We start from the raw sequence: 16,278 nt of genomic DNA on the forward strand, positions 1-16,278 counted from the left end.
TGTTAGGTCATGACTGAATGCTAAAGGCCAACCAACATGTTCCCACTAAAGCATGAGGATGGAAGGTTCCCATCACTGTGTAAGCCAACGCTCCAAAGCTCTCAGCTTGGTTTGGCAGCTACTTGGTGTGCTACTACTGCTGCCGCTAACGTCAATAGATGGCTGCTTCACAATTCACAATGTACACTCACAAACCCATGGACACTCCACCACACCTGCGGCATAGCTAGTTCACGGAGTCGAATGATCACATAACCAACCAGTGCCCCTGCCGACATGTGCCAAGACACCGAACATCACTCCTCGTCCACCTGGGTGTTCACAAACTCAGGGTCGTGACCGGTGTTTCCCACTGACTGGTCCCGTGATTGAAGAGCAAGGTTTATCCAACTAAGTACTAAAAGCATAAATACTGACCTGAACACAGACTGAAATCAGCAAGGCGTTCAATAACAGTAGTTAGAGAGCAGCTTATGTAGAGGTATGTGCCTTGCCTAGATGTAGCCCATCAAGTAAATGTAGTGCTGCTATTAATAGTTAAGCCTCTACTAGAGTGATGTAGCCTACATTCAGGTCAGGTAATGCAGATGTAACCTACCTGTGCTTCTTGGGCATCTTGGCCTTAGGGGTGGTGCTCCTAGCCTTCTTCTCCTTGGGCTCTTTGGGGGTCTTGGGCATTTTCGGAGTCTTGGGTGGCTTGGGTTCTTTAGGCTCCTTGTCCTTTGGTTTCTTCTTGGTCTTCTTATCCGCCGATTCCTCCAGGGCGCCTGTCAGAGGGTCAACCTCAGCCCCGCAGCTGTCCCCGACGACTGGCTTCCTCTCCTCGTCACCTTCCTCCATAACTCCTTTCTTCTTCTTCTTCTTCTTCTTCTGCTGCTTCTTCTCCCCCTCTCCACCCTTCTCCCCCTCTCCACCCTTCTCAATCACATTGGCTTTCTTCTTCTTCTTCTTTTTTGGCTTCTGCTCTGTGTCCGTGGGCTGCTGGTCACGGTAGGCTGGCTGGAGGTTCGCCCCCGAGGCAGATGTCCTGTCGGAAGCTGTCGTCACGGATGATGGATCTGAAGGGGAATGCTGCCAGGAGAAGAGATGGAATAAGATCAATAAATATTTTCAGCAGCAGCGGAAAACAAAAATGCCGATCACATAACGACTCTTTAGGGTTGAAACAGTTTTTGTAAAAGATGTGAACAAAAAGATGTCTTCCACAAGTTGCCCCAACCATTACACCTGCCGTTCCCCACCGTAGTCATTACCTCTATCCCAGTACGGCTATTGCTAGCTTAATACTTTTCTTAAAGCTTCTACCCCCAAGCCATAAGACTGCTAAATAGTTAGCCCAACAGCTAGCTACCTCTTTGCATACTAACATATGCTGCTGCTACTATTTATTATCTATCCTCTTGTTTAGTCACTTGATCCCCAATAGTGCTGAGCGATTAGCTTTTTGAGGTTGGTTCAGTTAGATTATTTGGGTTGAATGCATTAACACAAAACATTAATAAAAGTCCCATGATGCTAGTGACTGCTTACCAATTTTTAATTCACATGACTTTAATAAAATATTCCAGTTGTGTATATTACATGTTTTATTTGATGACTATTATTTCATTCCAAGACAACTCATCAAGCTGCTGCCTATGTGGCCTGACAACATCACTACTTTCTAGTTCTTCAAAGGCAGGCAGGCATACTTTGACAGCTTAATACAAATCGATCGCAATACCCTCATGATCATGCATTCTTCCCTCTTCCGTAGGAGGAGTAAAATAAAAACAGACCGGACAAGTAGATGCGCAATGGATTATGGTCATTGTAGTTAATTACCACATTCAATGCACTAAACTAGGTAGAACATTGGCTTGTTGGAAACTACGTCGCACAGTTCAGGCGGGATGTGATGCATCTCAAAATAAATTGTGCAATGTGCACATTGAGATCACAGTAAATAAAATAAAAATATACCGAACAAAAATAAAAATGCAACAATGTCAAGGATCTGACTGAGTTAGTTCATTTAAGGAAGCAGTCATTTGAAATAAGTTCATTAGGCCCTAATCAATGGATTTCACGACTGGGTATACAGATACGTGCCCATACCATAACCGCACCAAGGGGCCCTCTGTTCACAACGTTGACATCAGCAAATCGCTCGTCCACACGACACCATACAAGTGGTCTGCGGGTGTGAGGCCGGTTGGACATACTGCCAAATTCCCTAAAATGACTTGAGGCGGCTTATGGAACATTCAATTCTCTGGCAACAGCTCTGGTGGACATTCCTGTAGTCAGAATGCCAATTGCACGCTCCCTCAAAACTTGAGACATCTGTGGCATTGTGTTGTATGACAAAACTGCACATGTTAGAGTGGCCTTTTATTGTCCACAGCACAAGGTGCACAAAGTGTATAATGATCATGCTGTTTAATCAGCTTCTTGATATAGGTGGATGGATTATCTTGGCAAAGGAGAAATGCTCATTAACAGGGATGTGAACAAATTTGTCCACAACCTTTGAAAGAAACAAGCTATTTGTGCTTATGGAACATTTCTGGGAACTTTTTTCCAGCAACACTTTACATGTTGCGTTTATGCCTTTGTTCAGTGTAATTGAACCGACGTTGACCAATTAGTTTAATTTCGGCTAAATCGCTCAGCACTAACCCCCACTATATGTACACATCTATTTCAATTACCTCATACCCCAGCACATCGACTCCGTACTGGTACCCTGTGTATGTATATAGCCTAGTTATCGTTACTCATTGTGTAATTATTCCTTGTCTTATTTTCCCATTTTTACCCCTCTGCATTTTGGGAAGGGCCCGTAATAAAGAGTCGCACTGTTAGTTTACACCCGTTGCTTATGTGACAAATACAAATTGTATTTATTCTTTAGTTCAGCATGGAGACAATCGACTAAATCTAAACCTATAGGTCTATAGAGAAAGAGCACATCTACAACTTAGCCTTAGAGACAATATATGCAATTTATCCAGGCTGTTGGCTCTAATCTGAATTCTATTGCTAAAGAGTCTGGGGCTAGGTCTAATCTAGCCTCTATTCCTAAAGAGAGAGGGACTTGGTAATTCTAGTCTAGCCTCTATTCCTGTAGAGACAGAAGTAGCTCTCCTCTCCCCTGCTCTCTATCCCCAGTAGAGCTGGGCTGACAGGAAACACGTTGGCAGCTGTTTGGGGCTTCCAGCTGCCCGCAGTCCCAGTAGCAGATGGGGCGAAGGCATTATGACACGAATAAATTATATCCATACTTCAAAAAAATGGGGGGGAGGGGGGGGTGCATTTATGGACATAAGCAAATTTACTGCAATATGCCACAGCTCTTGCCGAAGGAGTCTTCGAAAACATCCCCCTTGTCTGAGCTGGTTGGAGTGTGCGCAAGTATTTTCACGAAAGAGAGTAGAGAAAGAAAGGAAGGAAATTCAGACGAATGAAAGATGAGGTCCCGTTTGTACCGTGCTCGTTTTATCTGGGAGGCCTGCAGATCGCTCAGAGACCAAAAAAACAAAAAAACTTTAGGGAACCACAACTGCGGCAGTCAAATGCAAATTTCCTGTAAACAAGCGAAGAGACAGATTGGGTGCATGGTGCATGCCAAACATCACCAAGGTCACAGAGAATGCGTTTATGCCCATCCCCAAACAGAGGTGTGCAGAAGACAGGCTGGCCATAGAAATAGAGAGAGGCGAGAGAGGGCTTGGACTGCTGCTTTAATGGATAAACGTCTCCTCTTGCCCAGCTTCCCCGATAATCAATCACATGAATGACAATGGGCCTGGTGCACGCACACACTCACCGCATTGCTAATGTGACAGCAGCAGTGCAGAATACGATACGGACGGTATTGGGTTTCATCTCTCGGAGGGGAAGAGTGATGTGCCGGTTATTCTGGCAGCCAAAGTGCTCTCTCTCTGAGCTAAATACTCCCTGAAGGAGCAGAGCAGAGGGCGGCCACTGCTGCCGAGTGGCTGTGGTCCTTCACCACAACACCTCCAGGGTGAACGACGCCATCGCGATGCTACAAATATGGTCCTTCATTTTTCATATTCCTTGAAGGAAGCATAAAATATGGACAACGATGGCATTAGAAACAGTCAACTGTATCGTCACAGGTGATGGAGAACCACCATCTGGGGTTTGTCAATTCCTTGCGACTAGCAGACCACTGCTCACAGGCTACGGTTAGAAAACCCTGGGACCACCTGTCTTTCAGCCCTGTGCAAATCAGTGTTAGGGTCAGTTTCATTTCAATCCAGAATATTTCTTTACCATGTCGGTTGTTCAATTCATTTTGCGGAATTGAAATTGTTCCCGACTGATGCCAATTCGACACTTAAAACAAAAATGGCAGGCCTGTGGCCTAAGGGTGTAAAAGACCCAAGATGCCAATCAACCAATGTTTTGTTGTGGTTTCGAGAGAGGGTGGAGTTCAAGCACTTGAGGGACAGGGCTGGATATCCTAAAATGGGCCTTACCATCACTGGAGGATAAGTTGGTGATCCAACAGCCCCAAAGAATAAGGCCTTTGACCAAGTTATTATTATTTTATTTTTTTACAGTTTGTTGATGCCAACTAAAAATAACATCCACTGTGTTAGCCAGGAGGTAACCAGGTGCAGAATTCCCACAACAGCTGAAATTGAAAAGGCAGAATGACTCCAAGGACACCTTTTCTTATTCAAAAGTACTCTTGAATTCGTCTTTCAGTCTATCCCCTTGAAAACAAAACGGACTAGAGGGAGCTGAAGTGAAGTGATAAACGTGCCAGCTCCAGCAGTCATGGGAGAAGCCCACATTTGTAAACATTAACTCTGTCAAACGGGTCCAGTTAGCTAGCATCTGCTGATTAAATCTATGGGCTTTTTAAACTCGTCCATTCTCCGAATGGGATCATAATGGACGAAATGCTACTGAAGAATGGAATCCATACTTGTAGCCTTCAACATGTGCAGGTACCCCTTATGGCCTTCCTAATGCACTTTTATAACAAAATAAATATATCTGGCACCGCCAAAATGCAATGCAATATTTTCCAACTCTGTAGGCACAAGGCAGGCAGATACATTCATAATATTCCAGGTAGCTTGGTAATCCAATGTTTCCCACATCATTGCTTTGGCAGATGGGGAAATGATGAATCAGAGTAGTCTCCACAGACTTGCTCTGCTGCCTCCTTGACTGATGAAAAAAAAAGGCCTTGTGTCGTTTGGTTGGAAAAGTTGATGCCGCCTGCTCTGGATGTCGCTAGGAGCGGGAGACACAGAACACTGATACCGTCAGACCAAGCAGCAATAGTTTTTGCTCAGGCCTATAGTGATATTTACGTGTGGGACTCTATCTTTAGAGCATGATTGGTTCTGCTTGCTATATAGAAGAAAGTTCATGGAGCCAGTATCCATCAGCTCAGCAACTGTGGCCGACTTAAAGAATAGGTAACCCGCGTGGACTAGACATGGATTGGGCCGATTTACGATTAAATCAAATAGTGATATTTGACAGTGACAATATATTGTGCATGACTATCAATTTGAACTTTACAAATCCAAACTGCAGTTTTAGCAGTTAGGCTGTATTAATATGTTGAAAATGACTTTAAATTAATCAACTAATACCCTGACTACACCGCTCGCAATCTTGCAATTATTGTACCCACACTGCTGGCGCGCCCCAATGAGCATCTGCGTTGCCAAGGGCTAAAATAGAAGTCATTCCTATTTCTGACGCAGATCGCGCTGCAAGTCCTGCCTCTCCCATCTCCTCATTGGTTTACAGAAGCAGGTACCATCTCCTCATTGGTTATACCCAAATGGGTGATTGAAAGCCTAACTTTTGCCGGTTGTTGTGGCAATACTATGAAAGTGTAGATGCCAATCACCATATAAGTTCAAAGATGAAAAAGCCTGGGAGGAGAGATGACTAGAAAGGAGTCGGTTGACATTTTTATGTGTGGATTAATTGTCTGAGTAGAGGACCTTGTGCATTTCAGGTCAGATAACAACTCAATGTTTATATCCCAGGACAAATTAGCTAGCAACAGCAAGCTAGCTAAATAGGACAAATTAGCTAGCAAGTGCAAGCTAACTAGCTAAATTGCCATACGTGTTTAATGCTTTGACCTGTCCCCAAATTAATGTCATTGGTTCAGTTTGTTTTGATATTTTAAACCCGAGTATCATGATTGCGTTTGGTGTAGGGGGACAATAAACTTATGCACGATAGCGCAGCCTGTTTGGGTTCCGTATAAGCCTTATTTTTTCAAAATACTAAGATTATTTCATGAGAATGCAACTATTTTAAATTAGGACAGCAATTTTACAGTCTGGAATTACCTAGTTATTAACAGTACAAAATAATTATCAGATTGAGGTCTCCCCAAATATCTCCCACCCCTACTAGTGACCCATATAAGGGTTCTACACTAACTTGTTCCACTGGTGCTTTGAGTTGAACAGGAAGAAAACAGCACAACAATCCCAACCCCTTACTACTCCACCCACCAAGGCATCATACAAAGATATCATAGAAAATTAAAGACAAAAAATGTAAAATGGAGAAGAAAAAAACCTGTATCACAATATGGCCAATATGACTTTTGTAGGGCGCCCAAGCAAAGTGCACCAAACCTTTTCTAGAGGCAGAGATGACATCACCTCCTTAACCCACTGCATAAAGGAAGTTGTCATTTCAGACTACCAGAAAAAGACGACAAGGCAGAGAGCTAGCAGTGAGGCAACTGCTGTTGCATTTGCCTGATGTGTGGTAACATTCTGATCTAGGGGAAGTACTCCAAAATTAGTTGAACAGGTTGGGGTTAATAGTTACACATACAGTAGCAGTCAAAAGTTTGGACACCTACACAAGGGTTTCTCCTTATTTTTACTATATTGTAGAATAGTGAAGACATCAAAACCATGAAATAACCCATGGAATAACCAAAAAAAAGGGTTCAACAAATCAAAATATATTTTATATTTGAGATTCGAAGTAGCCACCCCTGGCCTTGATGGAAGCATTGCACATTCTTGGCATTCTCTCAACCAGCTTTATGAGGAATACTTTTCCAACAGTCTTGAAGTTCCCACATATGCTGAGCACTGGTTGGCTGCTTTTCCTTCACTCTGCGGTCCAAACCATCTTAACTCACTCTCCTTGGTCAAATAGCCCTTACACAGCATGAAGGTGTATTTTGGTTCATTGTCTTGTTGAAAAACAAAATGATTGTCCAACTAAGCCCAAACCAGATGGGATGGCGTATCACTGCAGAATGCCGTGGTAACTATGCTGGTTAAGCGTGGCTTGAATTCTAAATCAATCAATCACAGACAGAGTCACCAGCAAAGCACCCCCACACTACCTCACCTCCTCCTCCATGCTTCATGGTGAGAACCACACATGAGATCATCTGTTCACATACTCTGCATCTCACAAAGACATGTTGGAACCAAAAATCTCAAATTTGGACTTTGACCAAAAGGACAGATTTCTACCGGTCTCATGTCCATTGCTCGTGTTTCTTCGACCAAGCAAGTGTCTTCTTAGTGTCCTTTAGTAGTGGTTTCTTTGCAGCAATTCAACCTGATTCATGCAGTGTCCTTTGACCAGCTGATGTTGAGATGTGTCTGTTACTTGAACTCTGAAGCATTTTGGGGGGCTGTAATTTCTGAGGCAGGTAACGCGAATGAACATATCCTCTGCAGCAGAGGTAACTCTGGGTCTTCCATTCCTGTGGCGGTCCTCATGAGAGCCAGTTTCATTATAGCACTTGATGGTTTTTGCGACTGTACTTGAAGTTCTTGAAATTTTCCGTATTGACTGACCTTCATGTCTTAAAGTAATGGACTGTCGTTTCTCTTTGCTTATTTGAGCTGTTCTTGCCATAATATGGACTTGTGGTTAACAAATAGGGCTACCTTCGGTATACCACCACTACCTTTTCACAACTGAATGCCTCAAACTAAGGAAAGAAATTCCACAAATGAACAAGGCACACCTGTTAATTGAAATGCATTCCAGGTGACTATGGAGAATGCCAAGAGTGTGCAAACCTGTCATCAAGGCAAAGGGTGGCTATTTGAAGAATCTAATATAAAATATATATTTTTAATTGTTTCAACTTTTTGGGATAGGGGGCAGCATTTTCACTTTTGGATGAATAGCGTGCCCAGAGTGAACTGCCTCCTACTCTGTCCCAGATGCTAATATATGCATATTATTATTGGATAGAAAACACTTAAGTTTCTAAAACTGTTTGAATGATGTCTGTGCGTATAACAGAACTCATATGGCAGGCGAAAATCTGAGAAAAATCCAACCAGGAAGTGGGAAATCTGAGGTTTGCAGTTTTTCCAATTCAGCCCCCATTGAAGATACAGGGTGATATTAGTTATGTTTCACTTCCCAAGGCTTCCACTAGACGTCAACAGTATTTAGAACCTGTTGAGGATTCTACTCTAAAGGAGGGGCTCATAAGAGCTCTTTGAGTGAGTGGTCTGGCGCGCTCACGTGAAAAGGTTGCTACTTTCCACTTCATTTGTACAGACAAAGGAATTGTCTGGTTGGAACATTAATGAAGTTATGTTAAATACATCCTAAAGATTGATTCCATACTTAGGTTGGCATGTTTCTACGGACTGTAACGGAACTTTTTGAACGTTTTGTCCCGACGTTCGGCGCGACCCGGGCGTGCTTTTGGATTGGTTTACCAAATGCCCTAACAAAAGAAGATTTGGACATAACTGATGGACATTATCGAACAAATCAAACATTTATGGTGGAACTGGGATTCCTGGGAGTGCATTCTGATGAAGATCAAAAGGTAAGTGAATATTTAAAATGAGTATTTCTGAGTAATGTTGACTACCCACTATGGCGGGTATCTTTTGGGCTGCTTTGTTGTCTAAAGGCTGTACTCAGATTATTATTGCACGGTTTGATTTGTTCGATTTCTCAGTAAAGTTTTTGAAATCTGACACAGCGGTTGCATTAACTTCTTATGGCTGGGGGGCAGTATTGAGTAGCTTGGATGAATAAGGTGCCTAAAGTAAACGGCCTGCTCCTCAGTCTCAGTTGCTAATATATGCATTTTATTATTAGTATTAGATAGAAAACACAAAAGTTTCTAAAACTGTTTGAATGATTTTTGAGTATAACAGAACTCATATGGCAGGCAAAATCCTGAGTTGAAATCAAAACAGGAAGTCAGAAATCTGAGCTTTGTGTGTATTCACCAGAGTCCCCAATGAAATCCCTTTGAGGTATTAATGATGTTGCACAATATAAATTATAATGAGACTTCTATGGTGTTGTGGGAGTGAATGATAGCAAAATCAGTCAGGTGTCTGGCAGTCAGCCATTTTCTGATCATGCTTATTCCTCATGGTAGTCACTTACGTTCCATTGCTCACGAAGACAAGGAGTACTCCGGTTGGAACTTTATTGAAGCTATATGTTAAAAACATCCTAATGATTTTTTCTGTAATCAGTTTGAAATGTTTCTTCGACAGGTAATATAACTTTTTGTCCGATATAACGCTGACCAGAGAATGAGAGTTTGGATATGTATACCAAACGCACTAACATAAATAACAGACATTTTCAAACAAAAAGTATTTGAAGAGTTTCTCCCATTCTTCTCTGCAGATCCTCTCAAGCTCTGTTGGATGGGGAGCTTCGCTGCACAGCTATTTTCAGGTCTCTCCAGAGATGTTCGATCGGGTTCAAGTCCGGGCTCTGGCTTAGCCACACAAGGACATTCAGAGACATCCCGAAGCCACTCCTACGTTGTCTTGGCTGTGTGCTTAGGGTCGTTGTCCTGTTCTGCCTGCGGCTATGGAACCCTGACCTGTTCGCCGGACGTGCTACCTGTCCCAGACCTGCTGTTTTCAACTCTCTAGAGACAGCAGGAGCAGTAGAGATACTCTCAATGATCGGCTATGAAAAGCCAACTGACATTTACTCCTGAGGTGCTGACTTGCTGCACCCTCGAGAACTACTGTGATTATTATTATTTGACCATGCTGGTCATTTATGAACATTTGAACATCTTGGCCATGTTCTGTTATAATCTCCACCCGGCACAGCCAGAAGAGGACTGGCCACCCCACATAGCCTGGTTCCTCTAGGTTTCTTCCTAGGTTTTGGCCTTTCTAGGGAGTTTTTCCTAGCCACCGTGCTTCTACACCTGCATTGCTTGCTGTTTGGGGTTTTAGGCTGGGTTTCTGTACAGCACTTTGAGATATTAGCTGATGTAAGAAGGGCTATGTAAATACATTTGATTTGTTGGAAGGTGAACCTTCATCACATCCTGAGGTCCTGAGCGCTCTGGAGTAGGTTTTTAATCAATCTAGGATCTCTGTACTCTGCAACATTCATCTTTCCCTTGATTCTGACAAGTCCCCCAGTCCCTGCCTCTGAAAAACATTCTGACAGCATGATGATGCCGCCACGCTTCGCCTTAGGGATGGTGCCAGGTTCCCTCCAGACATGACGCTTGGCATTCAGGCCAAAAAACTTGGGTTTCATCAGACCAGAGAATCTTGATTATCACCACTACCATAAAGGCCTGATTGGTGGAGTGCTGCAGAGAAGGTTGTCCTTCTAAAAGTTTCTCCAATCTCGACAGAGGAACTCTGGAGCTCTGTTAGGGTAACCATCGGGTTCTTGGTCACCTCCCTGACCAAGGCCCTTCTCCCCCGATTGCTCAGTTTGGCCAGGCGGCCAGGTCTAGGAATAGTCTTGGTGGTTCCAAATCATGTCCAATCAATTGAATTTACCACAGGTGGAGTCCAATCAAGTTGTAGAAACATCAAGGATTATCAATGGAAAGAGGATGCACCCGAGCTCAATTTCAAGTCTCACAGAAAAGGGTCTGAGTACTTAAGTCTTAAAAAAAAAAAAAATATTAGCCAAAATGACCAAAAAACTATTATCGTTGTGTCATTTTGGGGCGGCAGCATAGCCTAGTGGTTAAATCCCCGAGCTGACAAGGTACAAATCTGTTGTTCTGCCCCTGAACAGGCAGTTAACCCACTGTTCCTAGGCCGTCATTGAAAATAAGAATTTGTTCTTAACTGACTTGCCTAGTTAAATAAAGGTAAAATAAAATAAAAATGATGGGGTAGTGTGTAGTGTGAAGATCCATTTAATAATAAGACTAACGTAAGACAGAGGCGGAAAGGGTCTGAATACTTTCTGAATTAACTGTATACGAGTAGGCTAATTAGGCTATATCATTTTGACAATTTAATTACGCACCGCCTTTGTCTGTAGCGCACTTAAAGGGGTTTAAAACAAAATGGTCACCGGATTGCTTCTTTAAAAAAGTTTCTTGTTTTTGTTTTAAATTGCATTTCCATCCACACAGACTGTCAGCAATGCTAACGAATGCCTAACGGCTACACAAAGTGGTAGACCTACAGGACCATATGCGCACTTCAGAAAGTTGGTTTATGTTTGGTCAATTGCACATTACTGATTGATTAAATCATAATAAAAAAAATCATGAAGGTACAAAAATATTTTAAAAACACCCTTTATGACCAATTAAAAATGTGTGTCGCACTGCCAAGTCAAACGTCCGCAAACACGACTGTTCTGGTCGCGATATCGGACCCTGCATAACCATATTACAGCAGCCAGGGCAGACACGGCTGGGAGCTAAAGGAGCTGCTGACTGTCAGGCACCCTATTACCATATTAGAGAGTAGTGATGCAGAGTTGAGAGCTGAAGCGCCAGACACTGCTACCGCGAACGGGGGGGGGAATCAGATCCACCACAGGAACAATAACGCCATCATGGTCTTGACGTCCTCGGGCGCATTTCCCTCAGCCAGCCTAACATAACGGGGTTACGTTCTTGTAGCCAGGGACTGAAGCAATGCTATGAGGCTTAACTGTGTGCCTAACATCTAGGTCATTCGCGTTGGGCAAATTAACTCTGACATCTTAAATGTCAACCACAAAACTCCCTAATAGGAGTCCCCGGTACCAGGGGGATGAGGCGAGGGGGCCACTGCTGATAAAGGGGAAGAGGAGGAGTGGAGAGTGGTGATGGTGTGAATGAGGAAGAGGACTAATAGAGATGCTAAGTGTTGGATGTGTGTGCTGCCACAGGGCGGCCATTGTATGTGAATGGGTTAGCAGGGAAAGAGGCTTTGAGCACAAAACAAGCTAATGGAAGCCAGGACACACACACAGCAAACTATTGAGAGCTGGTAACCTCCACTCCCCACTGGCTCCCCCTATCCCCCAACCCCCTTTCCCCTCTTCTCTCTCTCCCGACAGGGCACATCCTGCTGTACACCATTAACTCACGCATGAGTCCTTCGAGACAGACAAGGCAAACACACACAGAGAGCAGAGAGAGAAAAGAGCGAGACATGGAAAACAACAGGATAGGGTGCAGGGATAGAGGGGGAAAGAGTAAAAGATAGAGGGGCAGACAACGAGAGAGAGAATTAAACAAACAAGAGAGGGAAGTGAGGATGGAATAGAGAGCAGAGCGGGCGGAAAGAGAGCAGACGGGGAGGAGAGAGATGCTTAGAGAGCAGGAAGGGAGTATTCCCCCTCAGAGAGAGGGGGTGGGGATGGGAGGGGGTTAGGAGATTAGTACTGTGGCGCCTGGGTCTTGGGGAGGGCCAGGATATGCAGTGGAGAGGAAACAAACCGCTGTAAAAATCCATTTCCCACACACACCTCAAAACTCCCATTCAACCTCCACCCAGAGCACCACTGAGTTTTTAAATGTCACAGACCCCCCCCCACACACACACACACACACAAACACAAATACCCCACACACATGAAAACAAACCCACAAAAAAAACCACATCAGAGGGAACTCACCTGAATATGAGGCACTTTCTGGGGGGTTGGAGTCGACTGGTGTGGCGGTGGCGCCCAGGGTGGCTGGTTGGGTGGAGAGTTCTGGTGGTGGGGGCCAGCCAGGTGCGTCTGGGCCTGCGACGGGGGCAAAGCAGCCTGGGCGGGGTGCACCTGCTGCAGCTGCTGGAAGGCTATGGGAGGAGGCTGCAGCTGCTGCCCAGGTCTGGGAGCCTGTTGCTGGAGAGGGAGCAGCCGCTGATCCTGGGGTCCGGTAGGCTCACCGTGGGCCATGGGACCTGGAGGTCTCACCTGGCTGAGTGGTACTCGCTGGTTAGGGGGCATGCCGGGGTAGAGCTGCTGGCCCGGGGGCATGTGGGGGTGCTGCTGCGGGTGGGAAGGGTGCTGAGTGTGGTGTTGCAGGTGGGGGTGTGGCTGCTGAGCACCCATGGGAGTGGGGTTTCTCTGAGGGGGGGGCCATGGGGTTAGGGGCTGGAGTGGGACTCCTGGGTAGCCCCCTACCTCTGGAGCCAGGCCGGCACTCGGGGGGCGGCCCTGTTGAGGCGGAGGTGTGCCCCCAGGGGTTCCCATGCCCCTCATTGGGGACATGGAGGGGGGAGAGCCGTAGGATCCCTGAGGCGGTGTGGGGAGGTGGGGCTGCTGTTGGGGGGTGGCCTGGGCCTGAGAGGGGTGCATGGGCTGGGAAGGGTGCATGGGCTGTCCAGTGATTTGGTTGGGGTGGACAGGCTGCTGGTGTACCTGGGGGCCCGTGTAGCGCTGTGGGGGTCCACCTACGTTGGGGTAGCGCTGGACCTGGGCTGGCCCCATGGCGTTACTGTTGTTGCTGGTGCTGCTGAGGCTCATGACGGGACTCATCCCTGCATTGCCGGCTAATCCCTGATTAAGGTTGCCGTACTGGGAGTAGGGGGGGTATTGCCCTGAGCTGGTTACAGCACTAGGGGGGGCTGCCTGGCCGTGCATGTTGAACCCCATGTTCTGGTGGGGCCTCCCGGCCAGGACCTGCTGCTGGCGAGAGGGGCTGTGGGGGAAGCGAGGGGTGTGGGAGGCCATGGGTTCCTGGCTGGGCCGGTGGAGAAACTGCTGGGCAGGCGGTTGTGGGTGCTGCTGTGGAGGCTGCTGTTGCTGGGCTGGGTGGCGCATGGGGGGACCTGTCATGCTAGGGTTCTGCTGGAGCCCCACGTGGCCCATGTAGTGGCTGGGCTCCTGGCCCATACCTTGGGGAAAGTGGTTGATCCTAGGGGGCGTCTGGGTCTGACCAGAGTGGCCCTGCATGGTCGCATAGTCGGCTCGGCCCATGTAGGGGCCCATCTGGTGGCCGTGGCCCTGGGGCCCTGAGGGGCCGTGTTGTTGGTGGGAGGGGGCCTGGGTGGCGGCCTGTTGCTGCTGGAATGGAGGCAGTCCCTGCCCGGGGCCAGCCTGGGGGCCCCACACGGCTCCTCCGTCAGGGAATGGCTGGCCGCGCCCGTCACCCTGCGCCCCGGAATAGACGTGGTGCCCCCCTCCAGGTTGTTGGGGATTGTTGTGGTAGCGCGAATGTGGGGACGCCATGCCGTTTACGGCGGGCCCGTTGCCCAACATCCGGCCCTGCTGCTGCTCGTAGCCCGCGAAGGGGTCGTATGGGTGGCCCATCTTGGGCTGTCCGGGAACGGCCTGCGAGGGATGGTGGAGGGAGTTGGAGGAGAGCGAACCGTAGCCCTGGTGCTCGTGGGGCATCTGCTGCCCCATGGGGTTGGGCTGGCCCTGGGGGAAGCCACAGTCCCCCAGGCCCTCCAGCCCGTCCGAGAACAGGTTGGCATCGTCCCCGAACAGGCTCAACATCCCTGGGTCGGCCATGGCTGCTGGGGACCTGGCGGCTGGGGGGAGCGGAGCTCCAGGGAATCTGCGCTCACACAGAGGTGGATGTCCTCAAAGCCGCTAATCCGCTAACTAATCTGCAGCATGTCACTCCATATTTCCCTAATTCTCTCAGAGAATGAGAACGCAGTGTCAGGCAAAGCCAGGTTATGGGACCTGGAGGGAGGGAGAGAGGAGAGCGGTAGGAAGAGGACAGAAGGGGAAGAGAGAGATAGGAACATTAGAATCAGCTATATCAGGTCAATTGTGCAACGCCACTCCTGTTCTTTAACCTCCTAACTGAAATAGATTTCTTAAGTGGTACATGTTTAGCAGTTTAATCAGTTGTAAACGCCCCCCCCCAACCTTTCATCCCCATCCCCATCCCCCACCCCACCTCTGCTTCCATTTACTTTCAAACAAAAGATTTTCTTCCAACACACACACACCAAGCCTAAACTCATTCATTCTTTAGAATGGGTTGTTGGTTGGAAAAGAACAAAGGCCTGGGCAGAAGCAGGGGTGTTTAAACAGCAGCAGCTGCCAGATCAGCCCAGCAGATGTGAGAATACAAGGAGGGGAGCCACCTGCTCAAGCGTGTGTGTGTTTTGTTGGGCAGAGGAGAGAGAGAGGCAGAGCTCAAGTGTGAGTGTGTAAGAGTGCGTGCACACATGTATATTTTGAGTGTGTTTCTGGGTGCATCGCAAGTGAGTGGGGCTGCACAAATAAATAAAAACTGTTTAATACAAATCGCAATACTGACATGTGCAACATCCATACCGCCAGAAGCAGCAACATTTTGAAATTCCACAGCCGTCTCACGCCTTTTCTAAACTTTAGATTTATTGCTCAAGTTGACGGAGTTCTCGCTCAAAACTGCCCAATCCCATACACACAAGACCCGCCCCCCGTCACTCCAGCAGGCAGTTCCTGGTGCTCGAGCTGCACTCTGCATGCACTGACTAAACAGTGAGAAGTCATCTGATTTTGAAACAATAACTCAGTTTTCGACTTTGCTTCTTTATATAAATCCACGTTTCTATTTTATACTATTTGTTTGTTTAACTTTCTCTCTGCAAAACTCTAGTTGGTTGGTCTTAGCAAGCTGCAAATGTGCCTAGAAAACATGTTAGACCCTTAAGGTAATCACTAGCTAGCTAGCTAAATCCACTTATCTTGCTGGCAAACCTTTGCTCTTATACAGGATGGTACCAGTGGTGAAATACATCAGCACTGCTTGTGCAGCTTGTTCTTAAATGAGAGGGGGAAAGGCAAAAAAAAATGTTTGACATCTTTGAATGTACCCATCTATTTAATCGCAATTAGGGTCCCCTGAGAAACACTGAAAAACAATTTGGTTCCCTACTTCGTCACAACCATCTCCCTTACTTCCATTGTCATGCCAAACAACTGTATTCCCACTGTATTCTAACCATAAAACTAGAATGATCATTCCAATTTTATGGTTCCAAAAGTTTAGCAAAGTATAAAATAGCAATATTTTGTAATTATTATATTTTACGCCTATCCCCTAATCATGCGTGTCCTCAACCTGCGCGTCCGCTGAGCTCTAATCAGATGAGCTGGCGG

The 16,278-nt window shown here is 46.4% G+C and overlaps 1 protein-coding gene across 4 annotated transcripts in view; it reads right to left on the reverse strand.

The window, feature by feature from the left end:
- The window catches only part of chd7 (chromodomain helicase DNA binding protein 7), an 84,488-nt gene that overhangs the window by 49,794 nt on the left and 18,416 nt on the right, over window positions 1-16,278 (reverse strand). For all 4 annotated transcript variants that reach the window (XM_042328670.1, XM_042328671.1, XM_042328673.1 and 1 more), the window contains 2 exons: window positions 12,859-14,865; window positions 599-1,071 (listed from right to left, as the gene is read on the reverse strand). In XM_042328670.1, the coding sequence (XP_042184604.1) occupies window positions 599-1,071; window positions 12,859-14,688 (2,303 nt within the window). In that variant the 5' untranslated portion in view covers window positions 14,689-14,865. The remainder of the gene's footprint in view (window positions 1-598; window positions 1,072-12,858; window positions 14,866-16,278) is intronic.

The sequence above is a fragment of the Oncorhynchus tshawytscha genome, linkage group LG10 (genome assembly GCF_018296145.1).
Source record: "Oncorhynchus tshawytscha isolate Ot180627B linkage group LG10, Otsh_v2.0, whole genome shotgun sequence".
Classification (NCBI taxonomy): Eukaryota; Metazoa; Chordata; class Actinopteri; order Salmoniformes; family Salmonidae; genus Oncorhynchus; species Oncorhynchus tshawytscha.